The sequence below is a fragment of the Choloepus didactylus genome, chromosome 12 (assembly GCF_015220235.1).
Source record: "Choloepus didactylus isolate mChoDid1 chromosome 12, mChoDid1.pri, whole genome shotgun sequence".
Taxonomy (NCBI): domain Eukaryota; kingdom Metazoa; phylum Chordata; class Mammalia; order Pilosa; family Megalonychidae; genus Choloepus; species Choloepus didactylus.
Genome location: NC_051318.1, coordinates 41027827 through 41052152, shown reverse-complemented (window position 1 = coordinate 41052152; position 24326 = coordinate 41027827). Strand labels below are relative to the sequence as shown.

General features: G+C 36.3%; 1 protein-coding gene across 1 annotated transcript in view; it reads left to right on the top strand.

Moving 5' to 3' along the window:
* The window catches only part of DNAJC3 (DnaJ heat shock protein family (Hsp40) member C3), a 132059-nt gene that overhangs the window by 72697 nt on the left and 35036 nt on the right, over nt 1-24326 (top strand). The window contains exons 6-9 of the mRNA XM_037799693.1: nt 1431-1612; nt 2142-2261; nt 15223-15328; nt 15411-15531. Coding sequence (XP_037655621.1) covers nt 1431-1612; nt 2142-2261; nt 15223-15328; nt 15411-15531 — 529 coding nt within the window. The remainder of the gene's footprint in view (nt 1-1430; nt 1613-2141; nt 2262-15222; nt 15329-15410; nt 15532-24326) is intronic.

The window sequence follows — 24326 nt, the reverse complement described above, 5'->3', positions numbered from 1 at the left end:
TATACGTCACAAGAAATATAGACAGGATTAACTCATTTTGGTTCTTGGGCTTTCAGCTTTAAGTGAAAAGTCATGTTTACATAAAACAAAATTTGGTACCAGAAAATATAGAATGTACTATGGAGTGGGAGTTACATATTTTGGTGCATTATTTGCTTTGCTATTTTGGTTTAGTTTTATGTTTTTTTTGTGGGGAGCAAAGCACCAGAGGTTAATGAGTGGGTTAAAAGATGAAAGAGTTGGTGGTAGAAAAAGGAAAAATGAAGTTTGGAAGGAATGTTTAGAGTGAGAAATTTCTAGGGATGGTAGAAAGTTGGTGGTATCCAGAGGGTTTCTTATAGGAAACTTGAGTTCAGAGTTATCTCACCTCTTATGGATTTAATGACAAATGCCTCAAAAGGAAGTCTACTAAAATGCTTACATAGATACAGTCAAACTTTGTATTTATTTGCCATTTTCACTGTGTTTTCATTTAATTTAATGAAAGTTTCATTTAATCTTGGCAGTAAATTTGTATGTAGGTAGAATGGATATTTCTTTGATCATTTTACAGATAAAATTATATGAGGTGGTTCCATGGAATATACATTTTGCTAAATTACTTTGTTAATGCTTTATTAGAGAAATATAAAATTATTTTTATCTTCAGTAATTAAAATATCTGTTTTAACCTAGCAAATGGGATTGTCCATGATATTTATGTGTAATATTGATTTTAATATCATAATATATGTGAAAAGTTGACACTACTTTCGAACAGCTCTAAAAAGTATGTAAAGATAGTTCCGTAGCCCTTTTTGGTGAGCTTTTGGGTTTCTGTTCTAAAGGATATTAATAAGCTTATTAAAAATTGTGGACTTATTGATAAAATAGGTGTGGCGAAACCTCAACCTTTTAACTTCTCACATTATTTTTCTCTTTTCTTTCTTTGATATGACAACTTAATTTCAAAGAGGTGACATTTTACAAAAGAGAATTTCATTTAGTTAGTGGAATAAAATATTTTGCTAGTTTAGAACCTCGATTTTGTGTTTTGAATAGACACTAGAAATGTTGATTAAAAAATGTTTATTGAATTTTCTCTTCAAAATCAAATATTCACTAGAAACAACAGTCTAATAGTAAATGCTGTATTTTCTTATTTTCAGAGTTTTTGAATTGTATAATCAAAAGAGGTAGGAAAAGGGCATATTTATTGTCCTTTCCTCCAGTAAGATTTATTTAAGATACTCTTAGAGAAGTTATTTTGAGTTGGTTATCCTTTTTTTGCACATCTAAATTGTGTCAGTTATATACTATTTACAATATAGAAGTTGTCACAATAATTGAGAATGTTTTCTGATGACAAAAAATGTAGGTAAAATATCTGGGCTGCAAGGATGGATGCATAATTTGCTGTTTCTTAAAGTCTAGTTCTCCTGTTTCTCAAGGTTTGTGTTTGGGATGCAGAACTACGAGAACTTCGAGCTGAATGTTTTATAAGAGAAGGGGAACCTAGGAAAGCTATAAGCGACTTAAAAGCTGCATCCAAATTGAAGAACGATAATACTGAGGCCTTTTATAAAATCAGCAAACTGTACTACCAGCTAGGAGACCATGAACTGTCCCTGAGGTCAGTTCTATTGACATATACATCTGAGTGTCTTTCTTTTGTTGACAGTAAGATAATCACTCCCATCTTTATAATTTCAACTATTAAGTGATTATAATTTTATATTATAATTTAATATATATTTATAAATGTAATTTATATTTTAATTTAATTATAAAGTAATAAAATTGTGGTCAAGGCTATTTTTATATTCTATGTGCATGCATATACTTGGTACTATCACTAAGTTATTGTAATTCTACCATTTATTTTCAAGTATGCTTACTAAAATAAACAGGAAGTTATGTTTGCATAAACAAAGTGGAGGAGTAAATATATAACATCACATAAATCATTTTAATTTGAAATAAAAAGTGTGTGCATGGTATTATGTCACATAAAACTACATGGTAAATATTAAGTTAGTACGTTTTGTTTGCTTGTTACAAACATAAAATACCTTTTGTTGTGATTTCTGTATTTGGTCTGGAAAAACCATTATTAATTATTTTGACTTGTGGTATTTTCCCTTTTTTAAATGCATGACCAGTGAAGTTCGTGAATGTCTTAAACTTGACCAGGATCATAAAAGGTGTTTTGCACATTATAAACAAGTAAAAAAACTTAATAAGCTGATTGAGTCAGCTGAAGAGCTCATCAGAGATGGCAGGTAAGATAATGCTTGTCCAGAACATCCAGTGTTTCCTTATATGTCTGGTTGTGGCACACAGAACAATTGAACGGTTTGCTCTGCTACTCCTTAACCCTTGAGAGCAGAATATTCTGGATAACACTGGGCCTTGCGAAAACTACCACAATTGTACGTTTTTGGAATAAGGCAGAATATAAATAATAGTAATTAGACAGTATGCTTACCAGCAGATTTATTTGTATTTTCTGAAATATTTATTGTGTGTTTCCTGTATCAGTCCATGAGCTATGTATTGTGAGTGCAGAAATGACTTTGATTATAGTTTTTGGTCTTAAGCATATAGTTTAGTGTGGGAGAGACAGACATATAAGCTTATCATTAAAGAAACAAAAAAAGAGATTTATTTATGTTTAAAGAATACTAAAATATTAGTCCGTAGCTTGTATTAGGTCTATTTTTTTCCATATACCACCCTATTATTAGTACCTTGTAATAGTGACATACATTTGTTATAGATCATGAAAGAACATTCATGTATTTATTCTATTCACCACAGACATCATCCACCACAAGGTTCATGATGTACAGACACGTTTGATCTCTTCCAGCTTTCCTTCTAGTAAAATACATGACCTAAAACTGCCCCTTCCATCTACATTCATACACATAATTCAGCACTGTAAATTTTACTCACAGTAATGTGCTACCATCATCTCTATCCATTTCCAACATTTCAAATCAACCTGCATAGAAATTCTGCATAAATTAAGTGTCTGCTCCCTATTCTCTACCCCAATTCTATCTCCTGGTAACCTATGTTCTAGTATCTAACTTTGAATTTGCTTATTATAGTTAGTTCACATTAGTGAGACCATACAGTATTTGTCCTTTTATGTCTAGCTTATTTCAGTTAACATAATGTCCTCCAGGTTCATCCATGTTGTCGCCTGCATCAGGACTTCATTCCTTCTTACTGCTGAATAATATTCCATCATATGTTTACACCACATTTTGCTTATCGAGGGATGGACTCTTGGGTTTCTTCCATTTTTTTGGCTATTGTGAATACCACTAAGAACATTGGTGTGCAAATGTCTGTTTGTGTCCCTGATTTCAATTCTTCTGGGTATATACCCAGTAGAGGGATTACAGGATCATTTGGCAGTTCTACATTTAGCTTGCTGAGGAACCACCAAACTGTCTTCCACAGCTGCTGCACCATTTTGCATTCCCACTACCAGTGAATGAGTGTTCGTATTTCTCCACATCCTCTCCAGCACTTGCAGTGTTCTGTTTTCTTGTTTTTGTTTTTTTTTATAGTGGGCATTCTGGTAAGTGTGAAATGATATCTCATTGTGGTTTTGATTTGCATTTTCCTGTTAGCTGCTGATGTTGAGCATCATTTCCTGTGCTTTTTGGTCATTTTGTATTTCCTCTTTGGAAAAATGTCCGTTTAAGTCTTGCCCATTTTTAAATTGTTGAGTCTTTTTATTGTTGAATTGTAGAATTTCTTCATATATTCTGAATATTACACCCTTGTCAGATATATGGTTTCCAAATATTTTCTCCCGTTGTATAGGCTGCCTTTTCACTTTCTTGAGAAAGTTCTTTGAAGCACAGAAGTTTTTAATTTTGAGGAGATCCCATTTATCTTTTTTTTTCTTTTGTTGCTTGTGCTTTGGGTGTAGAGTCTAAGAAACTATTGGTTATCACAAGATCTTTAAGATGCTTCCCTAATAGGATTTTTTTTCTTCTGACCCTTACATTTAGGTCTTTGATCCATTTTGAGTTAATTTTTGCATAACATGTGAGGTAGAGGTGCTTTTTTGTTGTTTTGGATACAGATATCCAGTTCTCCCAGCAACATTTGTTGAAGAAACTATTCTGTCCCAGTTAGGTGGACTTGGCAGCCTTGTCAAATATCAGTTGGCTATAGGTGTAAGGGTCTATTTCCGAACTCTCAATTTAATGCCAGTACCATGCTGGTTTTTTGTTTTGTTTTTGTTTTTATTTATTTATTTATTTTTATTAAGATTTATTCATATACCATACAATCATCCAAAGTACACAATCCATTGATCACATTACCATCATACAGTTATTCACTCACCACCCCAATCTTTTTTAAACATTTTCCTTGTACCAGAAAAAGTGAAAGCAAGAATAAAAAAGCAAGAGTAAAAACAGAAAACCCAAATTGTCCCCCCCCCCCCATTCTTCCTTTAGGTTTTTTGTTTTGTTATGTTTTGGTTTGGTTTTTGTCCCCGTTTTTCTACTCATCTATACATACATACACTGGACAAAGGGGAGTGTGATCTGCATGGCTTTCCCAATCACATTGTCACCCCTCATAAGCTACATTGTTATACAATCGTCTTCAAGATTCAAGGGTTCTGGGTTGTAGTTTGATAGTTTCAGGTATTTACTGCTAGCTATTCCAACTCATTAGAACCTAAAAAGGGTTATCTATATTGTGCTTAAGAGTGCCCACCAGAGTGACCTCTCAGCTCCTTTTGGAGTCTCTCAGCCACTGAAACTTACTTCATTTCATTTCACATCCCCTTTTGAGTACCATGCTGTTTTGACTACTATAATTTGTCCTATGCTTTAAACTCAGGAAGTGTGAGTCCTCCAACCGAATTCTTCTTTTTTAAAATGTTTATGGATATTCAGGGCCACTTACCCTTCCAAATAAATTTGATCATTGGCTTTTCCAATTCTGCAAAGTAGGCTGTTGAAATTTTGATTGGGATTGTGTTGAATTTAATCAGTTTGGGTAGAATTGACATCTTAACGATATTTAGTCTTCCAATCCATGAACATGGAATGTCCTTCCATTTACCTAGGTCTTCTTTGATTTCTTTAAGCAGTATTTTGTAATTTTCTGTATACAGGTCCTTTATATCTTTGATTAAATTTATTCCTAGATATTTGAATCTTTTAGTTGCTGCTGTAAGTGCAGGTTTCTTCTTGATTTCTTCCGCTCATTACTAGTATATAGAAACACTAAGCTGTGTTGTAGATTTTTCTCTTGATGAACTCTCTCAGTTTCTGTTAATCTGTGAATATCTTAAACTCTCCCTCAGTTTTGAAGGACAGTTTTGTTAGATAAAGAATTCTTGGCTGGCAGTTTGTTTTTCTCTTTTAGAACCTTAAATATATCTTACCACTGCCTTCTAGCCTCCATGTTTTCTGCTGAGAAAATGGCATTTAGTTTTGTTGAGTTTTATTGAGCATCACTTTTATGTGATGAGTTGCTTTTTTCTTGCTACTTTCATAATTCTCTTTCTCTTTGTCATTTGGCAATCTGATTGGTATGTGTCTTGGAGTAGGTCTTTTAGGATTTATTATTTTTGGAGTATGTTGTGCTTCTTGGACATGTATATTTATGTCTTTCATAAGAGTTGGGAAATTTTTGGCCATTATTTCCTCAAATATTCTCTCTGCCCCTTTTCCCTTCTTTTCTCCTTCTGGGACACCCATGACACATATGTTTGTGGGCTTCATGCTGTAATTCAGTTCCCTGAGACCCTGTTCAATTTTTTCCATTCTTTTCTCTATCTGTTCTTCTGTCTATAAGATTTCAGCTGTCCCGTTATCTAATTTGCTGATCTTTTCTTCTGCTGTTGTATGCCTCTAGTATATTTTTTTAGTGTAGTGTTAATCTCCTGTAGTTTGCCTTTTATTCCCATAAGCTCTGTTATTTTTTCATGCTTTCAACTTCTTTGTTATGCTCACCTAATTTCATCTTACTGTCCTTTATCTCTTTATACATATTTTCCTTCATCTCTATGAATTGATTCAGGAGATTTGTTTGAACATCTTTGATTAGTTATTCCAAATTCTGCCTGTCCTCTGACTTCTTAATTTGTTGCTTTGATTGGGCCATATCTTCTACTTTCTTAGTATGGCTTGTAATTTTTTGCTGATTTCTAGGCATCTTATCTTGATGAGTTTACTCTGACAGTCAGTTTCTCTCTCTTGCCTCGGGTTTTTGTGTTGATTGGCTTTGAGTTAAGACACTGCTTTGACACTTGGTTCAAGTTATTCTAAATCTTTAGAATTGCCAATGTGTAACTGATCAAAACAGAGTCAGGGGCCCATGAAAGTGGTGTAATCCATTTCCAAAGGGCCAGTTTTGTTTTTGTTTTATTTTGGTCACAGCTTTATTCTCCTTATCCACTCTTTCCTGGAAGCTGTACAGTGCTCCCTTGGCCTCTGGAGACCCAGAACTGTTGTTTTCAACAGTTTCTGCCTATCTACCAGTTGTTTTTGGAGGGGAAGTATGTCCTGAAGCTCCCTGCATCTACATCTTCCCCACCTTTTTATCTCAGTGAATGGCTTTTATAGAAAGTTGTATACTGCTATATTTCTAAAATAAATTTAAGTTTTTTTTTTTTTTTAATTAAAGGTTTTTTGGGGGGGATAATTGTAGAGAGATCCTGCGTACACCCTATCTGGTTTCCCCCAGTTGTAACATCTTGCAAAACTATAGTTTAATGTCACTGCCAGGATATTGACATTGATAACAGTTATGATACAGAATTGCATCACCACAGGGATCCCTGATGTTACCCTTTTATAGCCACACCTACTTTTCATCTGTCCCCATCCCCCTTCTTAACCTCTGAGAACCAGTAATCTGTTCTCTATTTCTGTAATTTTGTCCTTTTAAGAATGTTGCATGTAAAATTTCATTGGCTTTTTTCACTCGGCAGAATTCTCTGGAGATTCATTTAGGTTGTTGTGTATATCAGTAATTCTTTCCTTTTTATTGCTGAATAGTATTTCATGGTATGTATGTACCATACCACAGTTTGCTTAACCATTCACCAATTGAAATACATCTGGGATCTCTCCAGTTTTTAGCTATTACAAATAAAACTGCTGTAAATAAACAGTCATGTACAGGTTTTTGTGTGAACCTGTCTTCATTTCTCTACGACAAATTCTCAGGAGTGCAGTTTCTGGGTCGTATGGTAGTTGTATGTTTAGTTTTTAAAGAAACTGCCACTGTTTTCCACTGTGAATATATGATTGATTTAGTTTCTCTGTATCCTTCAGAGAATTTGGTCTTGTCACAATTTTTTATTTTAGTCATACAAATAGGTGTGAGTGATATCTCATTGTGGTTTTAATTTGCATTTTTCTATGGTTAATGATGTTCAACATCTTGTCAGGTATTTTTTTTCCATCTGTGTATTTTCTTCAATAAATGGTCTCTTCATAACTTTTGCCCATGTATTATTTGGATTGTTTGCTTTTTTATTGTTAAGTTTTGAGAATTCTTTTTCTATTCTAGATACCAGTCTCTGTTAGATATGGTTTGTACATATTTTCTCCCATTCTTTAGCTTGTCTTTTAATACTCTTGAGAGCTTTGTTTGGTGTATATACATTTTGGGTTGTTATGTCTCCTTGGTGGATTGATCCTTCTGTCATTTTAAAAGTCTGTCTTTGTTTCTAGTAATTTTCTTTGCTCTGAAGTCTGTTTTATCTAATACTATAGCCTCTCTTGCTTTCCTATAATAAATATTTGCATGGTATATTTTTTTCCCACCTAAACTGTCAACTTATCTTTACCATTTTATTTGAAGTTTCTTATAGACAGCATGTATTTATGTCATGTTTTTTAATGCATTTTGCCAATCTCTGCCTTTTATTTAGTCTATTCAGTCCATTTGCTGTTAATTGATATGTTAGGGCTAAAGTCTACTATTTTTCTTTTTGTTTTCTGTTCAGTCTCTATTTTTTCTATTCTCGTCATTTACTTGAACACTTTTTGCAATTCTATTTTGCTTTATCTATGTTTTTGAGTGTATCTCTTTGTATAGCTTTTTAGTGTTTTCTCTCAGTATTGCATTATTTATGTAAACTTATTATACTCTACCATTGTCATTTTACTAGTTTGAGTGAAGTATAGGACCTTACCTTCCTTTACGTCCCCTATCCTCCCCGGTGTGTAATATTATTGTCTTAAATAATTCCTGTACATACATTTAGAACCATATCAGACAATGTTATAATTTTTGATTCAACCATAAAACATAATTTATAAAACTGAAGAAAGAAAACGTATTATATTTGCCTATATGTTTGCTTAATTGTGTTTTTTCTTTCTTCCCGATGTTCCAAGGTTCTGTCTTTTATCATTTTCTTTCAGTTTAGAGAACTTCCTTTAGGGTGGATCTGCTGGTGACAAATTCGCTTAGTTTTCCCTTATCTGAGAATGTCTTGGTTTCCCCTTCATTCTTGAAAGATATTTTCACTGGGAATAGGATCCTCGGTTGACAATTCTTTTCTTTCTGCACATAAAAAATATAGTCACTTTTTCTGGCCTCCACAGTTTCTGATGAGAAATCCAATGTCATTGTTATTCCCCCCCCCCCCCATAAAGTTAGGTATAGTTTCACTCTGGCTGATTTCCATACTTTTTCCTTGCCTTTAGTTTTCAGAAATTTAATTATGATGAATCTTGGCCTAGTTTTTTTTTTTTTAATTAAATTCAGTTTTATTGAAATACATTCACACACCATACAATCATCCATGATATACAATCCACTGTCCACAGTATGATAACATAGTTATGCGTTCATCACCACAATCTATCTCTGAACATTTTCCTTACATCAGAAAGAACCAGAACAAGAATAAAAAATAAAAGTGAAAAAAAGAACACCCAAATCATCCCCCCATCCCACCCCATTTGTCCTTTAGTTTTTATCCCCATTCCTCCACTCATCCATACACTAGATAAAGGGGGTGTGATCCACAAGGTCTTCACAATCACGCTGTCACCCCTTGTAATCTACATTATTATATAATTGTCTTCAGGAGTCCAGACTGCTGGGTTGGAGTTTGGTAGTTTCAGGTAATTACTTCTAGCTATTCCAATACATTAAAGCCTAAGGGGTGTTATCTATATAGTGCATAAGAATGTCCACCAGAGTGACCTCTCGACTCCATTTGGAATCTCTCAGCCACTGAAACTATTTTGTCTCATTTTGCATCCCCCTTTTGGTCAAGAAGATCCTCTCAGTCCCACGATGCCGGGTCCACATTCATCCCCGGGAGTCATATTCTGCATTGCCAGGGAGATTTACACCCCTGGGAGTTGGGTCCCACGTAGCGGGGAGGGCAGCGAGTTCACCTGTTGAGATGGCTCAGTTAGAGAGAGAGAGGGCCACATCTGAGCAACAAAGAGGTACTCAGGGGGAGACTCTCAGGCACCATTACATACAAGTTTAGACTCTCCTTTGTGGTAATGAGCTTCATAAGGGCAAGTCCCATGCTCGAGGGCTCAGCACATCAAACTGCCAGTCTCAGTGTTTGTGACAACATCAACACCAGTCCCGGTGAGGATGTCCAACACATCTGCACCTTCCCCCAGATCCTCGGGGCTGGGGAGGGGGAGGCTGTAAATATGTGTTTTATTATGGCCTAGATTTCTTTTTGTTTATTTTGTTTAGGGTTTGCTCACTTTCTTGAATCTGTAGCTTATTTCTCTATAAAATTTGGGAAGTTTTCAGCGACTATTTCTTCTAGTAATTTTTTCAGCCCTGCCTTCTCTGTGTTCTTCTTCCTGAACTTTGATGATGCAAGTGTTAGATCTTTTATTATAGCCTATTAGGTCCCTGAAGCTTTGTTATTTTTATTCTTTTTCAGTTTTCTATCAGATTGGTTGATTGCTCTTGTTCTAGCTTCCAATTCACTGATTCTTTCCATTGTTTCCTTCATTGTGCTGCTAAGACCATCTACTGAGCTTTTCATTTTGGTTATTTATGTTTTTCATCTCTAAAATTTCCATTTGGTTATTTTTTCTGTATTTCTGTTTCTTTGCTGCTGAGGTTTTCTGTTTTTTTTTTCATTTGATTCAAGCATGTTTGTAATTGCTTCATTGAAGTATGTTGGCATCTATTGATTATCTTTCTTCATTCAGTTTGAGATTTTTCTGGTCCTTGGTATGATGAGTGATTTTCAATTGAAACTGGGATATTTTTGTTTTGTATTATGAGACTCTGGATCTTATCCAAACCTTTTGTTTTAGCTGGCTTTTTCTGACATTGTTTCAGCATGGGGAGGGGAGCGCTGTCTTGTTACTGCCAGGTGGAGGTGGAAGTTTCCTACTTGGCCTTTGTTGATACTCAGTGGGTAGGAGTGGGGGGGTAGGGGGGTCCTAGCTTCTGTTGAGTGTGAGAGTTCTGGCTCTCTGTATGCCCACTGCTGACACTGGGAAGGGGAAGGTCTTTTTACTGGCTGGGTGGATAAAAATCCTGTCTCCCTATTTGGGGCCACCTTTGACACCATCTTGGTGGGTGTATTGGGGTGCCTTGTTACAGCCTTGTGAAGATGGAAGTGTAGGCTCCCATTCCCCACATTGCCTTTGCTGGTGTGTAACTGTGGAACCATGATTTTTTTTGTGTGGTGTTTGGCTGGAGTAGAGCAGTTACTATCAATTTTTTTTCTGCCTATTAAGGCTGCTCTTTTGTGATCTTTGGAGAGAAAGAACAGATTTTTTATTTTTTTGGAGGAGGGGCAGGGTATTTCAGTGTCCATTGGCATTTCCAGGATGCTGGATTGTTTAGCTCCAAGGCTGGGATATATAAAACAGAAAGAAAACCCAGGGAACTTACAACTATGTTGTTCCTCAGCTTGACGTCCCTAGCTGGTCTACCCTCTTCTCTCCAACTTTTAGTCTTCTTATGTCTTTCTTCCTCCCTCCCTCCCTCCTTCCCTCCTTCCTTTCTTCCTTCTTTCCCTCCCTCCCTCCCTCGTGTTTTTTTTTTTTTTTTAATAATAAATTTTATTTTGAAATAAGTTCAATCTTACAGGAACAGTTGTAAAAACAGTACAAACCCCATACATAGAACTCCATCGTACCCCAATCCCCTCCTCCGATACCCTGATCCATCACCTTTAAGATCCTGTCACAGCACTGTCTCTTTCTTTCCCTCCCTCTCTCCCTCCCTCCCTAACATCCATCATCTATTGCTCTGTCTTCTGAATATATGAGAGCAAGCTGCACATATCTTTGAACAAACAATGTAATTCACATATACCTTTCCCATGAACAAGAACATTATTTTATGCAATCTCATTAAATGCAGCTAAGAAGTTCAAGAAATTCAACATTGATATAAAGCTTACATTCTATATTTCCTTTTTTTTTTTTTTTCGTGTCCCATCTGTGTCCCTTTGAGCCTCGTCTCCTCCAACTTCAGATCCCATCCAGGATCATCCTTGGCATTTAATTGTCATCTATTTAGACTGTCTTATTTATTTATTTATTTTTCAATTGTGGAAAGATATATATAGCCTAAATCTTCTTATTCCACCCCTCCCTAGCATTCCTTTAGTGGGATTAATCATTTAGAATGTTGCAATGCTATCACCTTCCGACCATCCATTTCTAGAAGTTTCCCTTCATCCCAAACCAAAACCCCTACTCTCATTTCTTAACTCCCCATTGCCCCTTCCCCCACTTCTTGGAACCCCTACTCTACTTTTCATCTCTTTGGTCATATTCTTTGATACTTTCTTTGTGTTTACCATGGGGCTTAAATTTAACCTCTTAAATCTATAACAATCTTGTTTTTCTTTGATACCAACTTAACTTCCATAGGACACATAAACTGTGTTCCTATACTCCTCCATGCCCTCACCTTTATGTAGTTCTTGTCAAGAATTACATATTTTACATTGAGTCCAAAACCACCGATTTATCATTACAGTTTATGTATTTTAGATCCTGTAGGAAGTAAATAGTGGAGTTATAAATCAACAATACAGTAGTATTGGTCTTTATATTTACCATGTGATCTTTACTGAAAATCTTTATTTCTTCATGTGGTTTCAGTCAATTGTTTAGTATCCCTTCCTTTCAGCCTGCTAAGGACTGATATACTGGTGATGAAGTTCCTCAGCTTTTGATTGTCCGGGAATGTTTTCATCTCCTCCTCATTTTTATCTTTCAGGTGTTTGTGAATTCTCCAAGTCTCTGATGCTTATTGACTTCTATTTGTATTCCATTGTGGTCAGAGAATGTGCTTTGAACAAATTCATTTTTTTATTTTTTATTTTATTGAGGCTTGTTTTTATGTCCCTGCATACAGTCCATTCTGGAGAAAGATCTGTGATCACTAGTGAAGAACGTGTGTCCCAGTGACCTGGAATGTAATATTCTATATATGTCTGTTAAAAGTCTCTATATCTCTCTTTCATTTCTTTGTTTCTGTTTCGGTATGGCTCACTTTAGTATCTGAAGTAGGGCAGATGTTTTATTAGCAAACTCTCTCAGCATTTGTTTCTCTGTGAAAAATTTAAGCTCTCCCTTAAATTTGAAGGAGAGTTTTGCTGGATAAAATATTCTTGGTTGGAAATTTTCCTCTCTCAAATTTTAAATATGTCATTCCACTGCCTTCTTGCCTCCATGGTGGCTGCTGAGTAGTCATTACTTAGTCTTATGTTGTTTCCTTTGTAAGTGGTGAATTGCTTTTCTCTTGCTGCTTTCAGAACTTGCTCCTTCTCTTCAGTATTTGACAGTCTGATCAGAATATGTCTTGGAGTTGGTTTGTTTGGATCTATTCTATTTGGAGTTCGCTGGGCATTGATGCTTTGTGTATTTATATTGTTTAGGAGGTTTGGGAAGTTTTCCCCAACAATTTCTTTGAATACTCTTTCTAGACCTTTAGCCCTCTCTTCCCCTTCTGGGACACCAATGAGTCTTAAGTTTGGAAGTTTTATTTTATCTATCATATCCCTGAGATCCATTTCGATTTTTTCAGTTTTTTCCCCCATTCTTTCTTTTGTTCTTTCATTTTCTGTTCTGTGCTCCTTGAGAAGGCTGAGTTGTTGTTCGGCTTCCTCTAGTCTTGTATTATGAGTATCCAGAGTCTTTTTAATTTGGCCTACAGTTTCTTTAATTTCCATAAGATCTTCTATTTTTTTATTTACTCTTGCAATATCTTCTTTATGGTATTCTAGGGTCTTCTTTATGTCTTTTATATCCTGTGCCATGCTCTTCTTCAAGTCTTTTATATCCCGTACCATGCTCTCATTGCCTGTCTGTATTTCTTTGATTAATTCTGGCAGGAACTGTGTGTCTTCTGATCTTTTGATTTGAGTGTTTGGGTTTGGGTTCTCCATGTCGTCTAGTTTTATCATATGCTTTAAGATTTTCTGTTGTTTTTGGCCTCTTGGCATTTGCTTTATTGATCTTTAATTTGTTAGAATTGCAGCTTGGTGACATGCACTTTCTCTAACTGACCAGCAGATGGCATCCATGAGTCACTTATTCCCCTCAAGTCAGTTCTCCCCAACTTTGTGGTATGTGGGGATCTGATTCTTTTGGGGTCCATTGGTGCACTGAATTTGGGTGTGTTTTGGTGCTATCTGTCCTCAATGAGGGGCATGTGCCTGAGCAGTTAGGGAGGAAGGGCAGGTTTAACAATCAAACCTCCCAGGTGTTCCCGGAGATTGAAGGCTGTTCTCTGCCACTGACATAAAAGTCCTTGGTATTGGCGTAGGTTCCCTGGGATTTCTGAGCGGTTCCCCCCTCCCTGCTGTGCTTTTCCAGGACCTCTGCTGAGCGGGGGAGGGCCGTGCCACGTCACGAGTGAGTGCCGGCCTCCAGGGAAGCCCTGGGGGCCGGGCTGTGTAGGGGCATTTCCAGCCCGCTTCAGAGACGGTTGAATGGGATGCATTAACTTTCCCCTTTCCACACAGCTCCGCCCTCCCAGCTCCAGGACAATCAGCCGTGGGTGTATTCAAGGCCACTATCCACGGCTGATATTGTGTCGTGTGAGCGGTGCTGCAGGAAAGACTCCCTGTCAGGCTGGGTTTCTTGGCTCGGCTCTGTGCTGTGTGTTCGGCCCTGGGCAGGAGTAGCCCCGCCCGCTGGGGAGACGACTGCAAGTCGTATGTCTCCCCTTTGTTTCCCTGGACCGGAGAGAATCAGCAGTGGGTGTGGGAAGGGGTATCCTCCACCCCAGACACCGAGGCGTTAGTCCAGACCGCTCCCGTCTTATCTGCAGCTGTTCCCGGGCTTCTTTTTTTTTTTTTTTTTTTTAAAAAATGCCAACCCAACATTTCCCCACACCACAGCGTGGCCAAGGGATTCAGCCTTCTACTCGCTCATTTCAGAATGCAGACTCCTGGTTTCACCAAACGCATGTTCCCTGTGGCTTTAGCAGAAATTGTCCGGCTGGTGCTACTCTGGAAGTGGTGTTCTGGGTCCTTTCTGGTTTTTTATCTGGTGTTTTCCACGGAGGTGTTGTTTTCTCTGTCTCACCTGGTCGCCATCTGAGGTTCCTCTCTCCCTCCCTCGTGTTTTAATGCAGCAGCATTCAAATGCGAAAATTGTAGCACATTGGAAATATGCCACTATGGCATATAAATAAATATTTTAATTTGCCACTATTGAGGAAAGTTACATAATATATAACATGACTAGCAGTTTTTATCAGTATATTCAATTTTAAAAAATATGAAGTAGTTTTTGTTGTTCTTAGGAAGCTAGAAAAGTTGGAAAGTTTTGGCAGTCATATAAAATGACATGTAATAGGTTGTTATTTCACAAAAGAGTATATTTACCAAGAAATAATACTTGATCCCTGTTTTGCTGAAAGTGTTAATTTGAAACAGAATAAAACATATTGTTAAAGCTGGACTTTAACAATATGTTTTATTCTGTTTCAAATTCATGAAGGTTTTCCTATAAAGATATTCATCATTTTATTTGTTGGGTACACACAGGTAATGCTTTGATTTTTCCATAACATTTTTCTGTGTTTTATCTCCTAAGTCTTAACTGCAGAGAATGCCTTCCATACTATATTAGATTAATAAGGTAAAAGCATTGTTTGAAGGCATATTCTCATTCCATTGGATTGACTGAGCAATAAATAGTGAAGCACAATGTATCCTTTTTACAGCTCTGGAAATAGAATTTCATTGTTACTCATTATTTGCTCATTTAACAGATACACAGATGCAACCAGCAAATATGAATCTGTAATGAAAACAGAGCCAAGTGTTTCAGAATATACAGTTCGATCAAAAGAAAGGATTTGCCACTGCTTTTCTAAGGTAATAATTCATTGCCAGAAGTGTAAAAACTTAACATTTGGAATAACAACCGTAGATTTACTTTTCTAACATTTACTTTTAGGATGAGAAGCCTGTTGAAGCTATTAGAATATGTTCTGAAGTTTTACAGATGGAACCTGACAATGTGAATGCTCTGAAGGATCGAGCAGAGGCTTATTTAGTAGAAGAAATGTATGATGAAGGTAAATGAGGAATTTGATTTGCTGTATCTGAAAGAAGATATATATTAAATTAATACATATTTAGCTTTCTTTTCTTTTTTAGAAAGAGTTTACCAGAGTTCTTGGAAATGTTGATAATTATAAAATTGGTGGAGAACTTGATAAATATTGTTCCTTAGTGGAATTTGGATGGTATACTCTGTTAGGAAAGAGTTTGGCTATTGACATCAGTTCAGTGGAATATAAAAGTAAAAATTCTAGATTTCTTTATTGCAAATAAGTTATAAAAGATAGATAACAAAGTAGAAACTTAAAATTAGGTATACTTATATCACCCAGAGGTAATCACTGTTCATGTTTTATTTATAACCTTCCAGACTTTTGTCTATCACCTATATTCTATATTTTATACATATCATACTTATTCTATACATATACACATTTATTTTATACATACACACACAGCATACATATAAACATGTTATTTATGCCTGTATGTAAAATGATCCTCTATAACCTTCAAGCTATTTAGTAACGTTAGAATAGCTGCATAATCTACTTTGTTCCAATTGATGTATTCGAGTTCCCTGAGAGATGTTGTTAAGGACCTTGAAGAAAGGCAGCACCCTCATTTCTGGAAGATAATTAAAGCATGTGCAGTAACATACATTAAAAAAAACACAGAATCCATTCGTATTTGCTGTTTTTTTTACTTTTTTCATCTGACAGTATTATATGAACATTTAAATGAGATGGTTTTTAAAAGAAGAAATGAGCCTACTAGCTAGCCATTATTACAAAGCTTTCATTTAAATCGGATAAAGAATTTTAAATTGATAACAGAGTGATAGAGTTAAATGAAGAATTTGAATGTTGAAACTTGCTTTGTTGTATACTTTTTAAAGGCAAACTTGTTTTTTTCCTCCTTCCCCTATTTGAAAAGGGTTTTCTTTCTAAGTGGTTTCCAGGGAGTGACGATGACTCTGGTTACTATTTGTGGAACATTTTTGTAATATGATCTTTGAGGTCTGTTCTTTGATATTAATATCACTATTTAATATTTGATATTTAATATTGATAAGAATGCTTCAGTGAGGCAGGTAATTTATATAGACAATCCTTTTAGCATACTTGTTCTTTTTAGTTTTGAATTACTCTGTCTACTGAGTAAGATGGCTTTATTCTAGGATTTTTCCTTGTTAGTTTCTGCAGCTCTTTATCGAAGGTACTTTTGTCATCTGTGTATATGTAGAGAAGCTGCAGAAGAATACAAAAGTTTAGCTGTAATAAAAGGTTAAATCTTGTAGACTGCTAAATAATTATATTTGAAGGATGCCTTTAAACTTTATTTTAGGGAAACCTGACAGCTTAACTTTTAAAGAAAAAAATGCTTAATACTAATTTAATGCAATAGATTTCTTTTTGAAGTCTGTTTTTTCCTTTAAAGAATTTCTGTCAAATAGTTTATTAGTTGTCTTTCTTCTTTGGGTTTAGATTATATATTGGAGAATCTTTATGACTTATGGTTTCGCAAAAGTAACCTGGGTGTTTGAGTGGCAAGCATGGACAGTAAGCAACCCCATTGAGAGAGAAACAGTGTGTTGCCAGGGTCTCAAAATTTGCAAGAAAAGCCTGTGTAGTTGAAATTGTGACAGGTATTATCTGACTTGTTTGAATTCAAATCAGAGGTTTAATGAATGTGTACATGAGTAACAAAATCTTAGTTAACCAGGCTAAATAATATGCCTTTAGTTGAAATTCTGAGTTAAAATATGAAGGCTTTCCTTTTTCTTCTCTTTATTGGTTTTACCTTTTTTTTTTTTTTTTTTTTTTTTTTTTTTTTTTTTTTTTTACCAATTAACAATTTTAAATTATAGTAGGTATCAATGAATAAAGAATTGATCAGTATAGGTTAGTGAATAATTGGAACATGGAAATTTGTTAATTTGGAGCTTATCATAGAATTATCAGGAGACATACTGAGGGATTCCACTATTAGAAATAAAGTAAGACTGTTGTTTGAGGATGTCTCTGAGATCATAAAAAAATGAAAGCAGAGCCTTCAGATCCCCAAGATTCTTTCATTAATGGCTTTTGAGTGGCACAAACTGACATTGAAGGAATATGAAAAAATTGGCAACATTATTTAGAATATAGGGATGATTGAAGAGGTCTTATGTGATGAGCAGTTGTATTTGCAGGAATGTAGCTATGTGAGGGTAATGATCTCTATTTTGTTAACTGATGTATCTGAGGTGTTTGTGCCTGGCACATAGCAGGTTCACATATATTTGCTGAATGAGTGAACATAGTTAATTTGTATCATTTCACAATAGGTCACAGTAGAAAGAGTATGGAATTTAGAATTAGATCTGGTTTGAGTTTGTCTGTGCCATTTATTTTTTCTGTGTAGTCTCAATCAAGTCACTTAGTTTGGTATGTTTTACTTTACTGTGAAATAGGGGTAAGAACAGTACATATCTTATAGAAATGTTGTTACAGGAGGATGCTGAGAAAATGCTTAGCACAGTGCTTCTATTAAACTTAAATGCATGGTTTCCATTATACTCAGTTTCAAGATAGTTTGGAAATAGCATAGATTTTTCTATACAAACAATATTGTATGAATTAGCTAACTTCTTGGTCTTGCTTATAATTGCTACATTACCTCCATTTGATATACTGTTATTTTAGTATTTCTAGTAATATCCAGAAGTCTTAGAACAGAAAGCCATGTTGTACTTTTTCCAGATGTAGGGCTGGCCTGGGCAAAATTGTGAAATAGGTGGGTTTTATCTTATCACGTGATGTTGTCCTTACCCAGATTCTCATGCCTTCTTGTTTATCCTAGGGCTGTACCTTGTGATACTACCCTAGGCTTGCCCTATCCCATGAAAATATTCTGTGTTCAAAATTAATACCACCTCCTTGTACCAGCACTCTAATGCTCCCAAGACAGTTGTATTTTAGGAAAAGAGAGGTCAAATTTAAGATATTTGTATAAAACACAGATACATTTCTATTCCTTGTGAGATAAGCATTTTTAACCCAAGAGAATCTCAAGTGAGTGGAATTTGGGCAAGTTCTTGTGAATATGACACACTCACTGGGCAACCTTGGGTGGGGGGAGGAGTTGTAGGGGGAAGATATCATTGGGGGAAGGTATTGTTGGGGCTATATGACTTGTTCCTAGGAAGGAAGTGTAACCATTGCCCTGCTGGCAACAGTGCCAGGCAGAACCCTGTTCCAGTTCAGGACTTTCGTTGCAGAATGAATTTAGAGATCAGAGGGGCCAGTAGGAATAAGTAGTAAAGTTTATTAAAGAAAGAGAGAAAGAACACACGTTAAAGATATGATGTGGACATGTTCAAGGGAGAAGGCAGTGGGTTAGCCTGTTACATGGGAAAGTTTTACAGTGATTTTCTTATCTTGACCTTTGGAGTCCAAGGTGTCTTCTTTGTTCCAGACAGAGATAGCTTATGGAAACTTGTGACCTGCCATCAGGTATCTAAAATTTGTCTTTGGGCAGATGTTTAACAACCTTTTTGACCCCATGCTTTCTGTCATTAACTAAGAATTTGCTTTGGGCCCATGATTTTACAAATGTTTATGGTTGTGAGAGGTTTCAGAGCTTTAGGGGAAATTTTTAGTCCCATGAAATTTGTGAAGCTGAATAGAAGATCAGCCTTGATGCTCTATTCTATTCTGCCTCAGAAGGAGACTTCCTTCTGAGCAGATCAGATTTCTTACAGTTGCCCCTTTTTTTTTTTCAAGTTATTGACCAGGGGTCCCTGGCCACTAAATAGGAGGAGAAGGAGGGGAAAAAGTTGGTCTTTATTGGAGGATGCTGGTTGTATAACTTGGAGACTGCTTATATGTTAATATTTTTATATCGGTCATAAACATGGACAGATGTAATCAGACTCTAATACAAATGTTCCTGAAACTTCCAAATCTTGGAATAATTGCATCTAATTTAGCTTCACTAATGAGTTGAAACAGTTGGTTAGAGTAGAAAAATGGCTAGTATTTTGCAAAGAAAACTAGTGGAATATTGTATGTGGATTGATGAACTCCCTTGGTTATAAATCTCATGAAGTGTAAAATCATGCTTGTAGCTTTTATGCATGCATAGGCCTCTGAGCCACACCTGCAGATGCCTTCTTTCTTTTGAAAAATGCATGGCTACAAGGAAGACTCTATGTAACTACTTCCCATGTACAGATCAGTACATTTAGCAATTAGCTTAGATTTAGCACATTTGCCTATCATATCTGTTGGCAAAATATTGTATCCCCCTACAGTGTCAACCTTATGCCTTACTTACTGTAGAAAATACCAATGAATTCATAAGCTGAACATGTGGGTAGGGGAAATAGGAAATATTCACAGTAGAAGCAGTATTATACAGCAGAAAAAGATATATTTATGGCTAATTTCCAAATGATTAAAAATTTAAAGTATTGCAAGTAAAGAAAAAATTATGAGGAGCACATTCCAGGTATGTGTTCTCTGACAAGTTTCCAAGGACATTCCAGTCTGCTTTATGTGATGGTGCTCCTCACAAGCAAACGACTTTCTTTTCTCAAGGGTTTTCTTCAAGTTAATATAAGTTATAAGAGTTTGCACTTCAATTACAGCTCTTCTCTTGGCTCCTTGAATGCAAGTCCCGTTCCCCAACCCCATCCCACTCCCCCAAATTGTCCAGTCAAACCCTGCAGTTTTGCAGCTTAGTTACAATTCAGAAGGATTCTGTGCTTGAAAAAGTTCGTTTTTTTTTCATAGAAGTTTTATTGAGATAAATTCATATAACATACAGTCCATTTTCTAGTATATTCATGGATTTGTGCATTCATCACTACAATCAATTCTAGAATATTTTCACACTGAAGAGGTTCACCATGTTATACAGTCCCATGTTTCATCCTCTGGCTTTCCCTCTAGTAACATATATGACCCTAAATTTTCCCTTTAAACCACACCTGAGTTGTTTCCATCTTTTGGAAATTGACAATAATGCTGTTATGAACATCAGTGTGCTAATGTCTGTTCGTGTCCCTGCTCTCAGTTCTGCTGAGTGTATACCTAGTAGCAGAACTGCTTGATCATATGGCAGTTCTATATTTAGTTAACTGAGGAACCAACCAAACTGTCTTCCACAGCTGCTGCAGCGTTATACATTCCCACCAAAAGTGAATAATTGTACCTATTTCTCCACATCCTCTCCAAACACTTAAAGTTTTATGGTTTTTTTTTTTCCAATAGTGGCCTTTCTAGCAGGTATGAAAAGATATCTCATTGTGATTTTAATTTACAGTGTTGCAGATCTGCAGCATTGCAGATGTACATCTTTTCATATGTTTTTTAGCCATTTGTATATCCTTTTTGGAAAAATGTCTGTTCATGTCTTTTGCCCATTTTTAATTGGGTTGTTTGTCTTTTTATTGTTAAATTGTAGGATCCTGGATATTAAACTTTTATTGAATATGTGGTTTCTAAATATTTTCTCCCATTGAATAGGATGCCTTTTCATCCTCTTGACAAAGTTCTTTGAAGCACAAAAGTATTCAATTTGAGGAGATTTCATTTATCTGTTTTTTCTTTCATTACTTGTGCTTTGGGTATAAGGTCTAGGACATTACTGCCCATCACTAGGTCATGAAGATGATTCCCTATATTTTCTTTTAGGAGTTTATATTACTGTTTATGCGATTTGGATGTATTATGTCTCCCAAAATGCCATTATTGTTGATGCAGCTGGAAACTTATTGGTGTTGATCGGGTTGGAGACTTTTGATTGGATGTTTCCATGGAGATGTGCTCACTCAATTGAGGGCGAGGTCTTTCATTGGATAATTTCCATGGAGTTATTTATGGCCCTGCCCATTCAGCATGGGCCTTGATTAGTTTACTGGAGCACTGTATAAGCTCAGACAGAAGGAGCAAGCTTGCTGCAGCCAAGAGGGACACTTGGAAGAATGCACAGAAGCTGAGAGAGTAGCTGCAGATGAGAGACATTTTGAAGACGGACCTTGAAAGCAGACTCTTGCTCCAGAGAAGCTGAGAGGACAAATACTCCAAAAGCAACCAAGAGTGACATTTTTGAGGACCATCAGCCTAGAGAGGAATGTCCTGGGAGAAAACTATTTTGAAACCAGAACTCTGGAGCAGTTGCCAGCCATATGACTTCCCAGCTAACAGAGGTTTTCCGGACACCACTGGCCATCCTCCAGTTAAGGTACCTGATTGCTGATGTGTTACCTTGGACGCTTTATGGCCTTAAGACAGAAACTGTGTAACCGAATAAACCCCCTTTTATAAAAGCCAATCCATCTCTGGTGTTTTGCATTCTGGCAGCATTAGCAAACCAGAACACTGTTTCTTATATTTAGGTCTTTGATCCATTTTGAGTTAATTTTTGTATAGGAAGTGAGATAGGGGTCCTCTTTCATTCTTTTAGATATGGATATCCAGTTCTCCCAACACCATTTATTGAAGACACTGTTCTGTCCCAGTTGGGTAGACTTGGGAGCTTTGTCAAAATTCATTGACCATAGACCTCAGGGTCTATTTCTGAACTTTCAATTTGATTCCGTTGATGAATATGTCTGTCTTTATGCCAGTAACATGTTGTTCTAACCACTGTGGCTTTATAATATGCTGCAAGGTCAGGAAGCATTAGTCATTCACTTCATTGATCTTTTTCAAGACGTTTTTGCCCGTTTGAGGCCCTGTTCCCTTCCAAATAAATTTGATAATTAGCTTCTGTTTTGGCAAAGTAGGCTGTTGGAATTTTGATTGATATTGCCTAGAATCTGTAGATCAGTTTAGGCAAAATTGACATCTTAATGACATTTAGCCTTACAATCCATGAACATTGAATGTCTTTCCATTTGTTTAGGTCTTGTTTGATTTCTTTTAGCAATGTTTTGCAGTTTTCTGTGTGCTGGCCTTTTAAAACCTTGGTTAAGTTTATTCCTAGATATTTGATTCTTTTAGTTGGTATTGTGAATGGAATTTTTTTTCTTGATTACCTCCTTAGATAGCTTGATACTAGTGTATAGAAACACTACTGATTTTTGCATGTTGATCTTGAATCCTGCCACTTTGCTGAACTTGTTTATTAACTCCAGTAGCTTTTTTGTAGGTTTTTGGGAGCTTTCTAAATACAGGATCATGTTGTTTACAAACAGTGGAAGTTTTACTTTTCTTTTCCAATTTGGATGCCTTTTTCTTGCCTAAATGCTCCAGTTGGAACTTCTGGTACAATGTTGAATAATAGTGGTGACAATAGGTATCCTTGTCTTGTTCCTGATCTTAGAGGTAAAGCTTTCAGTCTCTCACTATTGAGAATGATATTAGCTGTGGGTTTTTCATATATGCCCTTTATAATATTGAGGAAATTGCCTTCTATTCCTATATTTAAAAGTGTTTTTATCAAGAAAGAATGCTGGATTTTGTCAAATGCCTTTTCTGTGTCAATTGAAATGATCATGTGATTTTTCCCTTTCAGTTTGTTAATGTGGTATGTTACATTAACTGATTTTCTTGTGTTGAACCACCCTTGCATATGTGGAATAAATAAGTCCCACTTGGTCCTGGTATATAATTCTTTTAATGTACTGTTGGATTTGATTTACAAATATTTTGTTGAGGATTTTTGCATTTATATTCATTAGTGATATTGGTCCGTAGTTTTATTTTCTTGTGTCTTTATCAGGCTTTTGTATGAGGGTGATGTTGTCTTCATAGAATGAGTTTCAGTTAGTGTTCCCTCTTTGTTTTGGTTTGCTAAAGCTGCTGGAATGAAATATACCAGAAATGGATTGGCTTTTATAAAGGGGATTTATTAGGTTACAAATTTATAGTTCTAAGACTATAAAAGTGTCCAAATTAAGGCATCAACAAGAGGATACCTTTACTGAAGAAAGGCCGATGGCATCTGGGGTTCCTCTGTCACATGGGATGGCACATGGTCACAGTCTGCTGGGCCTCTTCCAGGTTTAGCTTCTGCTTAGTTTCTATCTCTCAGCCCTATACATCATTGCTTGTTTCTCCTAGGGCATCTGGGGGCCCTCTCTTAGCTTCTCTGGGGCAAACTCTGGATTTCATCTCTTAGCTTCTCTCCTGGTTCTGGTTTCAAAGGTTGTTTCCAAAATGTCTCTGGGCATTTTCTCTCTAAGCGTCTTGGTCTGTGTCAGCTCTGAGCTCTCTCTCCCTCACTGAGTTCTCTTAAGGTCTCCAGTAAACTAATTAAGACCCATTTTGAATGGGTGGGGTCACATCTCCATGGAAACAAACTAATCAAAAGATTAGGTCTGCCCCCACAAGATTGGATTAAAAGAATGTGGCTTCTGTGGTGTATATAATAGATTCAAACCAGCATACTCTTCAGTATTTTGGAAGAGTTTGAGCAGAATTGATGTTAATTCTTTTTGGAATGCTTGGTAAAATTCACCTATGGAGGCATTTGAAGATGGCGGCATAGAGAGGAGTGGAAGCTAAGTAGTCCCCCTGGAACAACTACAAAAAACCAGAAACTACTAGTAAATAATCCAGAATAACTACGGGGGGACAAACAAGACCATCCACTCATCATACACCAACTTGAATTGGGAGGAATGCCCGAGAACACAGCATAAAATCTGTAAGTAAAACCTGCCGATCCAAGTCGTGAGACCCCCTCCCCCATAGCCCGAGCTGCAAAGCCTCGTGGTGCCAGAGAGAAGCTCTCTCCCAGCAAGCAAATATAGCTCAGCTGAGCCCCAACTGGGGTTTTAAGTAGCGAGCGTGAACTGCTCACTACAGGTACGCAT